General features: G+C 40.7%; 1 protein-coding gene across 12 annotated transcripts in view; it reads left to right on the forward strand.

Annotated features, from left to right (window-relative positions):
* The window catches only part of piezo2b (piezo-type mechanosensitive ion channel component 2b), a 105,660-nt gene extending 91,572 nt beyond the window's left edge, over nucleotides 1–14,088 (forward strand). For all 12 annotated transcript variants that reach the window (XM_078935294.1, XM_078935300.1, XM_078935298.1 and 9 more), the window contains 14 exons: nucleotides 388–570; nucleotides 1,246–1,552; nucleotides 5,133–5,265; nucleotides 5,795–5,942; nucleotides 6,043–6,254; nucleotides 7,778–7,936; nucleotides 8,651–8,798; nucleotides 8,949–9,137; nucleotides 9,347–9,460; nucleotides 9,698–9,867; nucleotides 10,780–10,905; nucleotides 11,025–11,098; nucleotides 11,241–11,439; nucleotides 12,552–14,088. In XM_078935294.1, the coding sequence (XP_078791420.1) occupies nucleotides 388–570; nucleotides 1,246–1,552; nucleotides 5,133–5,265; nucleotides 5,795–5,942; nucleotides 6,043–6,254; nucleotides 7,778–7,936; nucleotides 8,651–8,798; nucleotides 8,949–9,137; nucleotides 9,347–9,460; nucleotides 9,698–9,867; nucleotides 10,780–10,905; nucleotides 11,025–11,098; nucleotides 11,241–11,439; nucleotides 12,552–12,804 (2,415 nt within the window). In that variant the 3' untranslated portion in view covers nucleotides 12,805–14,088. The remainder of the gene's footprint in view (nucleotides 1–387; nucleotides 571–1,245; nucleotides 1,553–5,132; nucleotides 5,266–5,794; nucleotides 5,943–6,042; nucleotides 6,255–7,777; nucleotides 7,937–8,650; nucleotides 8,799–8,948; nucleotides 9,138–9,346; nucleotides 9,461–9,697; nucleotides 9,868–10,779; nucleotides 10,906–11,024; nucleotides 11,099–11,240; nucleotides 11,440–12,551) is intronic.
* The last annotated feature ends 2,907 nt before the right edge of the window (nucleotides 14,089–16,995 follow it).

Here is a 16,995-nt window from a genome sequence, read left to right on the forward strand (position 1 = left end):
ATGTTGTGTATACGGCGCACATATCACATTCAAGTGATGTAATTGACGCACAAATCACTAATTAATTGCATACAAACAGTGCAATAATCATACATCTGTCAAAATTTCAAGTGTAGACCACAACTTTTCTCATTTTTTCCCTTTATATTCATGTATGACCAATTTTCATCCGTGCAATAAGCGCAAAATGTATTTAGTGTCTGTGTGACACGGACTTAAGATAGTGGGGTTCTTATACATCATAAACACCAACTATATTATTTTCTGATGTTACTCTGGAAGCAGTTTTATTTTTTCCAAGCAGTTACGAGAATGCCACACTGCTTTTTTTTAAAGATGTCCTTACTTCCTCAAGGTAAAGTAACTCTGACCGTATGTCTCCAACAGGTCACCATCGTCATAAAGTACTTCTGCCAGTTTGGCTTCTTCCCCCACAGCAAGAACTACAGACTATATAAAAATGCTCCTTACTATCCTGCCAACATCATCGGGGTGGAGAAAAAAGATGGCTATGTCCTCTATGACCTGGTCCAATTACTGGCTCTGTTCTTCCACAGGTCGATCCTGAAGGTGCACACAGTCACACAATACAACACAATACATGACCACCAAATAAACACGAATTGTATTTTCAATATTCATAGACAATCATGAAGACGGGCACAGAATATTCCTGAAGTTCTCAGTGAAATGAAATGTTTGACACCTAGAACCTGTGTCTATGTACATTAGTGATTTGTATTCAGATTTCTTGAGAATTAAAATTGGAGTCAAATCAATCGCTCTGCAAACAAAGCAGAAGCTGGGTTCTTATTTTCAAAAGGTCTGACTGTGTTTTTATTAAGAGTTGGATTCTACCATTTATCAATGATTCCATTTAACCTCCTGCCGCTGGATTTTTTTCAAAGGGGTGTTCATTTTTGCCTCTTTATGTTGCCGTCTTTATAATGTGGTTCTTTTGCTTATACCAACCAAAGTCAGGTAGCTGGGATGAGAATGAGTGCCTTCAAGTCTGCTAACCCCGCAAAAAGGTAGAGGGTTTTTTCAGGGTTGGAAGTTCATGGATAGTGGTCCACGCTTGTGCGGCTTATCTGTCATTTGATACTACTCGTTCATCCAAACGCAAGCACTTTGGGGAAGTGAACTGGTTGTGGTGTATGCATCCAGTTCATTTTGAATAGGTTATAATCCAAAATCTTCCAAACATCAGTCTCTGTAGCTGCCACCTGTCGTTTGTATTCCCAGTGCCACGGTCTATGGGATGAAGATGACCCCAAAGAGAGGAAGGAAGCCGCTCGACAAAGTGAATCTGAGTATGAGGAGAAAGAGAAGTCTGTGAGGGAGAAAGAGTCTGAACCTTCTTCACCCCTATCGCATAAGAGGAGAAGCTCCACTAACACCATGAAGTCCTTCAACTCTGGGACCTCCATGGAGTCGGAAACCTTTCAGGTGCACTGTCAGCAGCAACATACCTACCAGAGGCGCAAGAGCTCCAGTGGAGGTTCCCATGTTTCCTACCGATCTCACCCGTCCTCTGCAAGGTCCAAGAGAGGTGAAAGGTCGTTTTCTTCTAGTGTTTTCAGGCTCTGCAGGCTGTTGGATGTAGATGAAGGGTGTATTCAGACTGGAAACATTCGGCTCGCTTAAAGTGAACCAAAGTTCGTTCCCAATCAGGCTGAGCTTCGGTTCGCTTTTAGTTTTTCTTATTCTGAATAGGCTGCGTGCTCAGAACAACTGCACCAAAATGGGCATGGGATCCGGTCTGTACGTGATGTAAACTGAGAGCTGCAGGTAGACGTGGAGCAGTGATGCAACGACTTATTGAAATGTGGCCGGATGAATTCAGGCTCATTAAAACAACTTTTAACGTTATACAAATAGGCCCTCACTGTTTCAAAATCAATTCAATTTAATTTTATTTATATAGCCCAAGAGGATTCAAACAAAGGCATGGAGAACTAAATGATGAATAAGTATGAAGAATAGAGAAGAGAAGGAGAGTAGAAGTAGACGAAAAAAGAGGACAGAATCCCAGTGCACCATAGTTTCCCCAGCTTCAAACTTCTAGCAGCCTAGTGACAACTTTATTGTTATTGTTAAGTTTAATTTAAAGAAATAAACAGCAAGGTAAATATTCTCTGAACACTAACCAGTCTGATAATAAGCCTGTCCAAAGAGGAATGTTTTAAGTCTAACTTTGAATGTAGAAACTGAGTCGGCCTCTCTTCCATGAGCTGGGAGTTTATTCCATAAAACAGGGGCTTGGTGGCTAAACGCTCTACCTGAACCGTACTTTTACTAATTCTAGGAACCACAAGCAGTCCTGCATTTTGGGAGCGAAGTGTTCTGTTTGGGTGGTAAGGCACTATGAGGTCCTTAGTATAGGACAGGGCCATACCATGTAAGGCCTTATAGGTTAACAGGAGGATCTTGAACTTGATTCTGGAATCAACTGGGAGCCAGTAAAGTGAAACTAACACAGGAGTGATGTGATCTCTTCTGCTAGTTCCTGCTAACAATCTAGCTGCTGCATTCTGAACAAGCTGGAGACTTCTTCAGGAACTCTTAGGACACACTGCTAACAAAGAGTTACAGTAATGCAGCCTAGAGGTAACAAATGCAGGGATGAGTTTTTCAGCATCACTTTTAGAGAGCATATCTCTAATCTTAGCTTTATTCCGTAGGTGAAAAAATGCAGTTTTCCACGCCTCAGATATGTGAGCCTTAAATGACAAATCCTGGTCAAATAAAACCCCAAGGTTTCTGACTGTGGAATTGGAGGCTATACTTACACCATCCAGGCAGACTATCTGAGCAGACAGAGCATCTCTGAGGTTTTTATGACCTAGTATAATGACCTCAGTTTTTTCTGGGTTCAAGAGGAGGTAATTAATTGTCATCCAGGTCTTGATGTCTCTGATGCAGTCGTTCAGTTTCTCTATATCCTCATTCTGGTCAGATTTCATGGATAAATACAACTGCCTATCATCGGCATTACAATGAAAATTAATGCCGTGTTTCTAAATTATGTTTCCTAGGGGTAGCATATAAATCATAAACAGGATGGGTCCTAAAACTGAGCCCTGTGGGACTCCGTAGCTAACTCAAGTGCAATGAGAGGACTGTCCATTTACATTAACAAACTGGTACCTATCGAATAAACAGGATTTAAACCACTGGAGAGCAGATCCTCTGATCCCTATGTCCTGCTCTAATCTATGGAGTAAAATACCGTGGTCGATAGTGTCAAAGGCAGCACTAAGGTCTAACAGGACCAGAATAGAAAGTAGTCCCTTTTCTGAGGCCAATAACAAGTCATTAGAGACTCTAACTAGTGCAGTTTCCGTACTGTGGTGGGCTCTAAACCCCGACTGAAAGTCTTCAAATTGGCTGTTGTCCTGTAGGTGGCAGTAAAGCTGCTTAACTACAACTCTTTCTAGGATTTTTGAAATAAAGGGCAGGTTTGATATCGGTCTATAGTTGGCCAAGATGCTAGGATCCAAACTGGGCTTTTTCAGAAGAGGTTTAACAACTGCATATTTAAAAGACTGTGGCACGTAACCCGTTTCCAGAGAGGCATTTATCATTGTTAATATGGGATCATTAATTAGGGGAAAAGTTTCTTTAAAAAGTCTTGTGGGAATTGGGTCTAACAGACACGTTGAGGATTTGGAGGACGTAATAATTGATGTTATTTCCACTTGATCCACAATAGTGAAGCAGTCTAATGTTACAGAGGTTTCTATGGAGGCCTCCACTTCTACCACTTCAGTCTGCTCTGGGCTGATAGTAGGAAGAACTTGATTTAACTTATGTCTAATATTTGAGATTTTACTATTGAAAAATGTAAGAAAATCATCAGAGCTGAGAGAAGCAGGAATATGTGGTTCTACTGAGCTCTGACTGCAAGTTAATCTAGCAATTGTACTAAAAAGAAATCTTGGATTCTTTCCATTCTCTGATATTAAGGTTGAATAGTACTGGCTTCTAGCTCTACGCAGAGCTTTTTTATAATTTAATAGGCTATGTTTCCAAGTATTCAGAGACTGCTCTGAACCGGAGCGGCGCCATTCGCTTTCCAACTTACAGGTTACTTGTTTAAGAGAGCATGTTTCAGCGTTAAACCACGGTGCTACTCGGTTTTGTCTAACAAGCTTATGTTTCAGGGGGGCAACAATATAGAGTGTACTCCTGAGGGCTTGTAAGGCATCATTGACAAACTGGTCATTTATACTAGGACTGATGCTATGGGAACTGGTCTCAGAATATTTTCTCTGAATGTTACTAAGTACTGGTTGAACTGTGAGTTTAAACTCAGACACAGAACCCCGGATAACACCTGACTGTAGCCGCTGGGAGCTTCACGTGTCTAACTACAGAAGAGCCGGTAACCAGAGTTGAGGGTTCAGCGGTTGTGTAACTGAGGGGGAGAACCTATTACTAACGTGGAGTCTCGGGTGCTCTAAGTTTTAGCATTTAGCACTATGCTTCCTCCCAACCGGTACAAACCCTCCCTGTGTGCTTCCTGGCTGCTGGGAAGGCGCTGAAGTGCTAACTAGGTTATCCCTGGCAGCGCGGCCCGCGCTACGAGTAACAATTTCCCTGACAATCTGTATGTCATAAACACTTATCAGCATACCTTCTTAGCCGTCTTCTTACTAATAACTGCCTTGCAGCATGCCTCCGCTGTACCAAAGTAAAACGTGTTGAACCTGATGATCAACACGACGTTCAAAATTGTTTAGCGAAATATAAAGTTTGAATCAGTGAACTATCTCGATAAGGACAAAGGGGAGGGCTTCCATTACTTATTCTCTCGTTGCTTTGCCCCGTTCTCGTAATTCCTGGCCAATGAGTGAAAAAATCTTTAGTCGTGGTTTTGTTTAAAATGTTTCGGTTGACATCAGTCTGGATGCAGACATAATGCAAGGTTCAGGACTTCATTAAGTGGACTCGGTCCGCACGGACCAACAGATTTTTCCAGTCTGAACACACCCTAAAACTCACAGATAAGCATAATAATTACTAAAGTCCATCCAAAAGCTGGATTTAGACAAAAAAATGTTATTGTTAATAACTCAGTGCCTTTTTCACGGACCATTAACCTCCTAAAATATCAACTGTTTCCACAGGAAGTACCACTTCCCACAATAGCAGCCACAAGGAGGGCAGCCAGGCCAGTGTCCATCAGAAGACCCGTAAACAGATGATCTTAGAGAAGCTGAGGGAGCAGCTCTTCAAGGCCAAAGCTTTTACTATAAAGCGGTACGATGAGGCATCATCGCATCATAAAAGCTGAAATTCTATTTTTGTGTCAGTTTGACTCCTCCCACGACGGCTCATAGGCCAACTCTGCTGCGCACAAAGGAGCGTGGCGCCATTGATGAGAAAAGTGACGAGATCTTTAGTATGACTTTCACGTCATACTAAATATATACTGGAAAAAAAGCTTTTTTGCAGTATATATTTACAGAGCACTTATTTACAAACTTGAAGCTTTTTTGTAAGTGCTTGTTATTGCTCATAATGCAATCGCAGAGCGGTTTCTGAATAGTAAGTGAAGCTCGAATCTTTTCTCTTGTGGTTTTCTGACTAACAGCATCATGTTTGGTCTGCACTTCTGTATATTAACCCCATGTCCCCTATGGCACTCAACATCAGAGCAGAAAAACTGGAGTAAAAGGGAAAGCTTGACAAGAAATAAAAATAACCAATCAAATGGCAGCTAAATGTACTTCCATAACAGAATAGAAAAAACCACGTTGTAGTGACTAAGATCAGATTCTCTCTGCAGGTTTCTGGAGATTTACCTTCCCATGAAGCAGTTCTTCTATAACCTGATCCATCCAGAGTACAGTGCTGTCACAGACGTCTACGTGCTGATGTTCCTCGCTGACACGGTTGACTTTATCATCATTGTCTTCGGGTTCTGGGCATTTGGTGTAAGTTTTTTAAGTTAAATATGAAGAAAAATCTTAATTATCAGCTCAGACATTTGTCCAAATGTCAAATTTAACTTTGATGTTTTTGTAACTTTTGTAGAAACACTCAACAGCAGACATTACCTCATCTCTATCAGAAGATCAGGTTCCTGGACCCTTCCTGGTCATGGTTCTGATCCAGTTTGGCACCATGGTGGTGGACCGGGCCCTGTATCTCAGAAAGACCGTACTGGGCAAGGTCATCTTCCAGGTCCTCCTGGTCTTTGGGATCCACTTTTGGATGTTCTTCATCCTTCCAATCATCACAGAAAAGTGAGGAGTTTTCCATACCTCATATTTTCTTTATGGATTATGGCGCATTTTGAGTCAGGAACAGATGACGTATTACTCACTTTTGTTGTCCACTCTGTTCCAAAATTGTTGTTAATATTTCAAAAATATGTTTAAAGATCTGTTTCATACATATATATTCAATAACTACTCAGTTAAATGAACAATACTAGAACTTTTTTATCTCAATTTTACCTCAAATATAGTTTAGCCCAGGCATGTCCAAAGTCCGGCCCAAGGGCCAAATGTGGTCTGCGTTCAAAATTCTACTGGCCTTAAGGCTCCTGTGTTAAAATCAATATTATTTGGCGTCCAGGACTCTTTCTAGGAGCTGTCATTTCTTGATTGCGATTGGCTAAATTACATTAAAAGCCTACAACCTGTGGCTACATGATCTTCAGAGCCAAACAGGAGGGAAAAATTTATGTTTCTGTGATCAAAACCACAGTGGTTTGTATTTCAGAGTAAAATAACTATTTTTGCCATTTTCCTGTTCACATGATTTCAATTTAGAAGTCAACTGTAAATCTTCCTATGAACCCAGATTTAATGTTGCCAACCTTTTTTTTTCAGACAGACATTGTCTTTGTTCTATTTCTGGTCTTCAAATAGGAAATTCTCAGTAATTTTGGTAAAAGAAATGTGTTTTTTATAAGAAATGAAAATTATCCTATTTCAAAATAAAAAGAAAAAAAATCATTAAATACTTTATTTGCATTTGGTGTTAAATGCTCGGCCGTCACAATCTTTCACCTTAGCAAATCTGGCCTCCTTGCAAAAAGTTCAGACGTTCCTGGATTAGCTTGTTTAAGGTTGTGTGTTTGGAAATAAGAATTTTAATGTTGTTTCTGCAAAGACAGAAGCATAGAAGTGCAGCATTACTGCTGTAAATGTAAGTCTAAGTTTAATTTGAGTTTATTAATTTATATAGAACCTTAAAATGACATCAGTCATGACTCCCAAACATGTATAGATGGATTTCTTCTATTTTTGTGTCATCTGCAGCCCGCTGCGCTTTAAAAACAGGTGTAGCATCTGTTGAGCTGCAGTGCTGCTACTGAACCACAGCAATTTACATAAAATGTCTCAAAGAAGTGACTAAACTAAACTAAACTAACTGAACTAAAAGTTAAACTTATGAGTTATTGGCTTGAGCTTTAGACCCAAGTTTTCTTCTGAAACGTGGCCGTGGCCCTCCAGACGGAGTAAAATCCCCCTGATGTGCTTTACTTTGAGACCAAGCTGTGGTGGTTTTGCCTCAAGACGATTCTAGATAGTGAAAGTTGAGCTTCAAGAGTAATGGGAACATTGACCAGAGTTTGCGCCGCTCACCTCAATAGCATTCCAAAAGTGGGCGGGACAAAGTAAAGGGAGATTTTTTTAAATTCCTTCATGGGTCCATCCTTCCTTCAATCAATAAACATGCTCATAATCAAATCGAAATAGCCGATTAAAAAATTCCACCCACTCCCATCACGACTGTTCCTCTGTTCCTCTGTTCACAGGCGTTTCAACGAAAACACTGTGGCTCAGATGTGGTATTTTGTCAAGTGCATCTACTTTGGGCTGTCAGCCTATCAGATCCGCTGCGGTTATCCCACCCGTGTTCTGGGGAACTTCCTTACCAAGAGCTACAATTATGTCAACCTGTTTCTGTTTCAAGGGTAAGTTACCCTGAAAAGGTTAAATTTGTTCCAGCTGGACAAACAGGCCCAACGCCCAGGCTCTAACGGGACGCCCGCAGGCCCCGGCTGCTCACTTCAAATACCTCTGGATAACAGCAAGAAATCTGGCTGTTAAGCTTTGAAACACGACAAATATTTTCTGCCAAAATAAACATTTCTTCTATTTGTCTTTTCTGCTTCTATTTAGTTTTGCTTATTTAGACTTGGATATTTTGTATTTTGAATTCTCAACCTAAAATGTTTTGAGTTTTCATGAGGCTCAACAGCAAAGCTGGAATTTGAGAATAGAGCTAGTGAAAACATTAAAAAACACTATTTTTGTATTCTTGCACTCTTCCATAATAATCATTTTTGAATTGGTGTCTTTATTTGGAAAGTACATTTGTTTTTGTGTGTTGTCTCTGATTTTTTTTTTAGATACCATTTTAAGTATAACAGTATTGCAAAATGAAAAAGCTTGTTTAATTATCTTTTCCCATAAAACAAAGACATGCTTAAAAGAGGATAAATGAATAAAAAGAGAAAATGTGATTCTCACATATATTTAAAGAATCACTGTCAACTGCTGCTGAATGGAACTCAAAACGTTTTTTTTACTTTTTCAGCTGCTTTTATATCTCAATGTGACTTTCTGATCAAAGGTTTCAGCCTCAAATGTTCCCACGTGACTGAAAATGCGTTTGCTGGTTTCAGTTTTCGCCTGGTTCCTTTCCTGACGGAGCTGCGTGCGGTGATGGACTGGGTTTGGACCGACACATCGCTGTCTCTGTCCAGCTGGATCTGTGTGGAGGACATCTACGCTCACATCTTCATCCTCAAATGCTGGAGGGAGTCTGAGAAGGTCCTGTCGTACGATGTGGCTCTTTGACCCCAAAGAGTTCATTTATCTCAAAAGTCGTAGAGTCAAGTTCTTCTAACCGCCCCAGACATTCTGTACATGTCCAGTCAAGACGGGTATCTACAACCTGGTGTCCATATTTACTCTCTTCAGAGATATCCTCAGCCACGAGGACAGAAGAAGAAGAAAGTGGTGAAGTATGGCATGGGAGGAATGATTGTGGTCCTGCTGATCTGCATCGTCTGGTTTCCACTCCTCTTCATGTCGCTTGTAAAATCTGTAGCCGGGGTTGTTAACGCTCCGTTGGATGTGTCTGTCACAATCACGCTAGCCGGCTTTCAGGTAACGGCATTCCCCATTTCACCAAGTCATCTTAGTGTTATTGCAGAGTTTGAGAGGTCTGACTAACATTTCCAAATGACTGATTGGAGGAGAGAGCCAGATTTCCTTGGAAATTCTTAACCAAACTGTTCAAAACAGCCTTTGAATTTTCTCTGATTACCACGACTTGATGATAAAGACAGAAACTGAGGAGCCGTCTGTCTTCACAGCCCATCTTCACCATGAGCGCGCAGCAGAAACAGCTGTGGAATGTGACCAAGGCAGAGTTTGAAAAATTCAAAACCGACCTCTCCCACAAACTGGAAGATGAATCGGAAAAAACGGTAAGAACTCTGTCCTCCGTGAGTTTTTGTCATGTCTTTAGAACACAATGGAACCGACAGTGTGTGTTTGGGGGGGGTTTCCTGGACCAGTTATCAAAAGATAAGTCATTGCTGGTTCAAAGCTAGGTTCATCCAAAAATGTGGGATGCAGGATGTTGTTTTGGGACAGACATTAGCCATCTAAGTGTATTCTTGATCTGATTTTGAGTTGTTCTGGGTCTGTTATGCTGTGGACAGACAGCCATTCAGTGGCTGGAGAACTACACTCCAGAGGATCTGATCATCGCTGAGCTGAAAGGCAGCTCCAACTCACTGTGGACCATCAGCCCCCCCAGCAGAGACAACCTGATAGACATGCTGAGATCCCAAGAAGAATTCTCCATCACTGTGTCCTGGTCTATTCAAAGGTACCCAAACATCGACTCCCCCCTCATGATGTTTGACCATATAATCCCACATACCCTACAGCTTTGTTTGAAAAAAAAAAAGTTATTTTACGTAATTTTACTAAACATTTTTCAGTTTTTATTTGTAATATTTTATTTTATTTTTTTTAAACAGAATTTATTTCGCAAGAAGTTTCAAACATTAAGCAATAAAACAAATGTTTCCCAAACGCTGTTCAGTGGCTGTCCTAATTCTTCTTAAAAAGTGTCTTTGTAAAAAATCCAGCTTCATACTAAGTATATTTTATATAGTTTTCCTCAATGATGTAGCAAAACCTTCAACTATTTTATTTCCCGACGGAAAAAGTAAACTGCATCCACTGCTGCCGGTTAGAAACTGAATTATTGACCGTGAGAAAACTCTCATCCTTTTTTGACAAAAACTGCCCACCCCAAGCATATGTTGTTGTTGTTTTTTTACACTTTTGTAAGTTGTTTTGGTGAATGCTGTTGCAGGCAACTCTTCTGAGTTCTGTTGCCTCCACCAAACAAACATTCACTCATGTGATCTGCTTGACCTTTGACGGTAAAGACTGTCCTCCTGGAACAGTTGAAGACAGTGTTTTTTTATTGGTACAGGGCTGATGTTTCTTTATGCACATGTGACCATCAGAGCATGTTTAGTATTTATATTCAACATGCATTGGAAGATATTTTCAAACTCAACTTAATATCAAAAAAATCGTCAGAAGCCTTGTTTTAACTCTGGACCCAATTGTCTGCTTTATCTCTGGTGGAAGAAAAAACTGTCATTTGCAGTTTTGAAATGGTCCAATTTGAAACAAAGTATTCACACAATGCACATTTACTTAGCTGCAGGATTGTGACATGGGAATTTCGAAACCTTTGACTTGAATACCTTTTTGTTTGCAGAAATCTCAGTCTTGGTGCGGAAGCTGAGAGTGCGTATGGAAAAAACGTGATGGTCTTAAACCAAGAAACAAAGCAGAATCTCATACTGCTTCTAAATGGAGCAGCAGATGCTGCCAACACTCAAGTGTGAGCATGGCTTTCTTTACTACGCAGCTATTTCTAGGCTAGTGGGCGGCTGATGAGAAAGGTTTTACTTTGTCCGATTTTTGAATAATTGGTGCATTGACCACTTTTCTTCCTTGTAGGACCTTAACAAAACTCATTCCTCGCTACATTCGTGCCCCCAGCAAGTCAGACGCCACATCTGTGGAACAACTGGGTGAGCAGCATTTAAAACCCTAAACTTATTTATTTAATATCACTGTTTTGAGTTATAGCTTTTTTTTTCTTTTTATCCCGGTAGACAGGTTTGAAAATTTTACTGAAACAAGCTTAAATTACAAATAGGATCTTTCTTACAGGTAACAAAATGATTGACATCCACCTGACCATGCAGCGAGCTCAGAATGACTCGGGTCAGGCGCAGGAGTGGTGGATCGTAAACCAGACAGAGCAGAGCATCATTCCCAAGATTGGCCGGAAACACGAGGCAGGCCTGGAGATCTACGTGTTCAGCGACCAAGTCAGCCCGCCCAGTTTGGGCTTTCTGGCTGGATACGGGTGCGTTATATTTTCAAAATGACATTAAAAAGGAAATAGTAAAAACTGATTCTAAAAGCTGGGTTGACAAAAAAAAAGATAAACAAGTACAGCTCTTAAGGCCGTGACACACAGCCACTCAGTACATTTTGCGCATTTTCCACGTATTGCATTTTTGTCTTTTGTGATCCATGCATGATCTACGTCATTCATAAGTGTTTTTTGTGTGCGTTTTTTGTCGATGTGGGCAAATACCCGTCGAGGGTTTCGGCCGACTGACCTTTATGTGAATTCGTTTTTGAGATTCTCGGTTGAGAATTTCACAGTGTACGCTTATTTTACATAGTTTGTACGCATTTATTACGTAAACGCAGTTGTGCGTGGTTTTTTTGTGATGCATACACAAATGTGTGGCTTTCCACGACTGTTCCGCGTATGTCTAACAGACTTTGAACCAACGATGTATAGCTTTTACATCAGGTATCACGTTCAAATGACGTAATTGACGTACATATCACTAATGAATTGCATATCAATAATCACGCATGGTTCATGTTCTACATTGGTTTACGTGTTCTTTGCGTATTTTATTCGTACTTCTGTTTTTTTAACATGGTTTATTCATGATGCATCTGTGAAAATTTCATGGAAAGTCCACAGTTTTCCTCACTTTTTCCACGTCTATTCACATACAGTACAGACCAAACGTTTGGACACACTTTCTCATTCAAAGAGTTTCTTTATTTTCACGACTAGGAAAATTGTAGATTCACACGGAAGGCATCAAAACTGTGAATTAACACATGTGGAATTATATTCAAGTGTGTCCTGAAGTTCCGATGCGGTTACGAAGGCAAAGAGGGGAAACACCAGAAGCTGATTTTATTTAGATTTTTCTTTTGCTTTTTCACTGCAGTTTGTTAAATGATGAAAAGAAATGATTACTACCTCCTTTTTCTTAAAGCATTCTTTTCTTGGAGTGATTCTTCAGGTTAGATCAGGTCTGCTCCATGCACTCACATTGTCTCCGTCTATCCAGGTCATGGCTGCCGTCTTCTCCTTCCTCTTGGCTGTTACCTCAGAGCATCTCTTTAGCTTTTGACTTTGATTTCCTCTCTCTTTCTCCCCTGCAGCATCATGGGTCTGTATGCCTCTGTTGTCCTGGTCATCGGAAAGTTTGTGCGCGAGTTCTTCAGCGGCATCTCCCACAAAATCATGTTTGAGGAGCTGCCCAACGTGGACCGCATACTGAAGCTCTGCACGGACATTTTCCTGGTCCGAGAGACGGGGGAGCTGGACCTGGAGGAGGACATGTACTCCAAACTCATCTTCCTCTATCGCTCACCAGAGACTATGATCAAGTGGACGCGGGAAAAAACTCAGTGAAGGCAGGACATTCATGAATAGCTTGATATATGCGGTCGTTTTGATGGTCTGAGCCTTTCTGTAGAGGAAGAGGACAGAGGACTAAGGTTGTCCTCGGCAGAGCTCAGAGTCAGTGTTACAGTGTTAACTCCTCAAGAAGGAACAATCCTTTGAGTTTAAACCTGTTTTTTGTTTTTTACCAGTAAAAGACCGTCTGGTTTTGAAACTTTTGCACAACTGTGCAGTTGCTTTATTTATCTGGCAAGAGTTTGGTCTCAGGAGGTTAGAAAAAAAGCAGATTTTGTGCAGTTGGAGATCTGATTTTACAAAGAAGTCCTTTCCCTGTCAGAGGGCAGATGTCTGCTCCTCCTTAGTGCTCATCACGCCTGCCTCTTACATGTTTACAGTGGTGTGGTAGGTGGTGAGGTAAAGAGCGGCCGCAGTTTCACCCCCCAAGGGCTTTGCCGTGACAAACGCAAGAACACGAGCACAATCTAAGAGTTTCTCAAACTGGAACGCTCGGGACGGTGCAATACTCCGAGGTTTTGACGGATGGGAGCAGAGCAAAGGACTTTTGTGACCAAGAAACAATAACGCAAAAACAACTTTTTTTTTTTTTCTAAATGTCAGACGCATCGGAAGATTGAAAACAATCGTCAATAAACTTTGCCTTACTTTGTTAATATGAGAACTAAAAGTCAAGGATTACACAACTTTCTCAGGAAGAGCTGTTTTGACAAATACTCCAAGTATGTGCTGTATGTTACCTGTGTAGACTTCAAAAGACTTTAAAGAATATGAGATGGAAGAAAAAAACGAGAACTACTACAATGGCATGATTTTTATTGTTCAGGTGGACAGGTAGATTTGCTGCACAGAGACAGAAATAAGGTTTTCCCTGCAGAGAAAAACATCATCCAACATCTCAGTCAACCTACAGGCTGGATAGAGGTGCGACCAGCAATGTGCATGGAGTGGTAGCCTCATCCACTTCACCTGACCTCGCTGTTTTTACCATCTTCACACACACACACCCCTGAAACTGTGCATTCAGTCATGAAGGAAGAACACAGACCCAGGAAGGGCGGGAACATGGAGCCCTTTGGTCCAAACTATGCATCAGAAGACATTGAAGCATGAGTGATAAACCACATTATTGCCATGATTTACTTTCACCTCATGTATATAGGGGGTTACACTGAGGGTATCTTTGGTAGAAGTTTGAAATGTGAATTGTTTCTGTCTGTTATGGCAAACTGGTATAACGGAGTTGCAGGGAAGTGCAAATAAAGAGTCTGAAAAAGGTTTGGAGATGTTGTGTTAAACTGCTGTTGACACTTTTTTTTTTTGTTTTGTGCACATCTGTCCAAAATCTGGATTTTTAACCTTAATATTAAAACCACAGCCACACACAAAAAACCTGTGTGATTTCACAAATGCTTCTTCAAGTTCACGCAGACAATTTAAAGGAAAATTGCAAACAACAAAACTTGAATTATTTGAAACTTTGAATCTAACTTAAACACTAGTTTAGCTCATTTTGCCTTGATGATCAATTTTCATCCATGCACAGAATGTTTGTAGTGACTGTGTGACATGACCTTTAACCCTTGTGCTATCTTAGATGACCCCACCCTTACAATGACGTGTTCTCCCTACCATGACAAAGGTGGATAAAGGTGGAAAGATTTCATGTAATCCATGGACACCAGTGAAGATCACAAATCATTGAAGAAAAAAGGTTCAGAGCACTGTCTAGTGGGTCTAGATGACCCACCTCCCAATGTTAAAGTGCCTAGGATAGCACAAGGGTTACATGTCAGGACGTCAAAGCAGAGAGCGTGTTAACAAAAATGCTAAATCATAAACACCCTACTTACTGACTTAGTAGTTTTTAAAAACTATAAAAGTTGTTACTCTTCTCTCAAATAAAGTTAAGTAAAGCATTCTCTAGTCCTTTTGCAGCAATATTTTAAAAATAAATGTTCCATAGGAAGGTCTTTGAATTTGGGGTTATGGGGTCATGTTCTGTGGTGGTGGTTGGTGGGGGGGGGCTGCATGCTGACTGGTTGCTGCAGCTCACTGATGCTCTCCACCCTCCATGCATATCATCGCCCCAACAGCTCAGCTGTCGCACAGAAAAGCAGAGAATTTGTGGAGTTTTTACAAGGGTTAACAAACAAAACAGCAGCTGCTGTCTGGCGTTTTGTTTTTTGTAAGTAACCCTTGTGCTATCCTAGGCACTTTAACATTGTTGGGAGTTGGGTCATCTAGACCCACTAGACAGTGCTCTGAACCTTTTTTCTTCAATGATTTGTGATCTTCACTGGTGTCCATGGATTACATGAAATCTTTCCACCTTTGTCCACCTTTGTCATGGTAGGAATAACATGTCAAAGTAAGGGTGGGGTCATCTAAGATAACACAAGGGTTAAGACATTTTGGAGTGATTCAATAGAACTGCCTTGGACTATAGTGTAGAATTTGAGACATCAAAATGAGAAATTTTAATTTATTTAAACTGTAAATTGTTTCATTTTTGCATTTCTGAGTATTTTTCCATTTAAATTGCTGTCAATCAAACTGTTGCAAAGATGCTCTGTTTGAATTAATGAGCTGTTGTGATGTCACGACAGCCCGGTAGAGCATGCGCATTGCTCAAACTCTCTGATCTGCAAGCTCAAGTGCGGCAGAAGAGAAGAGGGAACATTGCTGTAACACCCACAAATATTTTAAGTGCGTAGATTTTGTTTTTGGACACATGTATTTAAAATTTAAGTTAAAATCCCAAATGTGTTCTCAGCATTTGTAGGGTAAAAATAAAAACAAGAATAAAATCATGGGACCTTTTTAATTATCACCTCGATGAAAATAAGGAAAACATAAAGTTTTGGAGGCCTGTGTAACTTGGCTCTTCGTCCCGCAGCGGTTCTCTGTCTGGCCGCCAGCTTGCCTCCCAGGAGCCGGTGTAATCGCTCCAGCTCCATGGTCCCTGGGACAGACTGTCCAGGGTGTACCTGCCTTCACCCAACAATAGTTGGAACGGGTACTGACCCCAGATCGTCTGTACCATTGACTTGGCAGTGAAACTTGACGCCTCCGCCGTGCCAATCATGTTTGGTGTGAACACAGCTTAACCCTAACCCCTAATCCTAAACTTAACCCCTCCTCTGAGTCCATGCTGCCAAGAAAAGAGCTCGGCATTGGCCGCCCATATTTGGAACATTTTGTGCAAATACTCACTTTTTTTATAACATTTCAGTTCATTTGCTGTTCAGGGTAAACCAACAATCTGCATGAGCTAGCATCACATCAGTTCTGAGCCACAGCCAGTGCTGCTTGCTGCGGTAATGCAGCTGTAACTGAAACACCTTTTGAAGTCTGAAGTTTTAAAACTGACGGAGTTTAACCAACAAATGTCATTACTTTACTGACTGATCCAAGTGAAGTGAATGTTCCCTCCCAGCTGCTGATAATCAAACTGTTTTGGATAATTCATATATTTTCTCACATGTTTTGCATGGCTCCTCTGGGCAGTAATTTGACTTTTCTTTATGTAATCAAATATGTTATTATACACAATTTCTAAACTGTTTGCAAACAGTAGAACTTTATCACAAAGTCGTGACTGCGGGTGGTAATGATGCCCTTTACATCTAGCAATTTTCAAAAGTTGAAAAAGTAATCCACCATTATCCATTTTTGTGTTAAACTTTTAACCATTTTTTTGGGTCTCTTTCCATTAGACCAAGGGTTAAAAACGTTCAGTTTAGTCCAGGAAATGTGCCATGAAGATGGTTAACTACAGATACAGAGCTGGACTCAGGTTCATTTGTAATTTATGTCTGTCAACACGTCAGAAAAAAAAACAGAATGAAACCCTCCATCATAGGAGACTCAGTTGTTTGGTCTGTTCTGTTAATGGGACTTATAAAAAGTTACTATTTTAACTTTTTTAAATATCAACATTTTAAATAAAGGAACATTTCTGTACATTTTGCAGCCGCAAATCCACAGCTGCCCTGCAGCATCGGGGAGACTCCCAAAAGGAGCCTGGAAGTTTGTGCATTAAGCATCGCTCAACAGAGAGGAAGCATTATCCTCACGGACGATAAAGGAAGCTGTGCTCTCCCGGCGCGGCTGTCGGCGATTCGCTGATATGGAAAAACTGTCAGCTAACTGGTTTGAGAAAAAGTACAACAAGCCATCAAG

The sequence above is a fragment of the Oryzias latipes genome, chromosome 17 (assembly GCF_053564925.1).
Source record: "Oryzias latipes strain Hd-rR chromosome 17, Olatipes_Hd-rR_3.1".
Lineage (NCBI taxonomy): Eukaryota > Metazoa > Chordata > Actinopteri > Beloniformes > Adrianichthyidae > Oryzias > Oryzias latipes.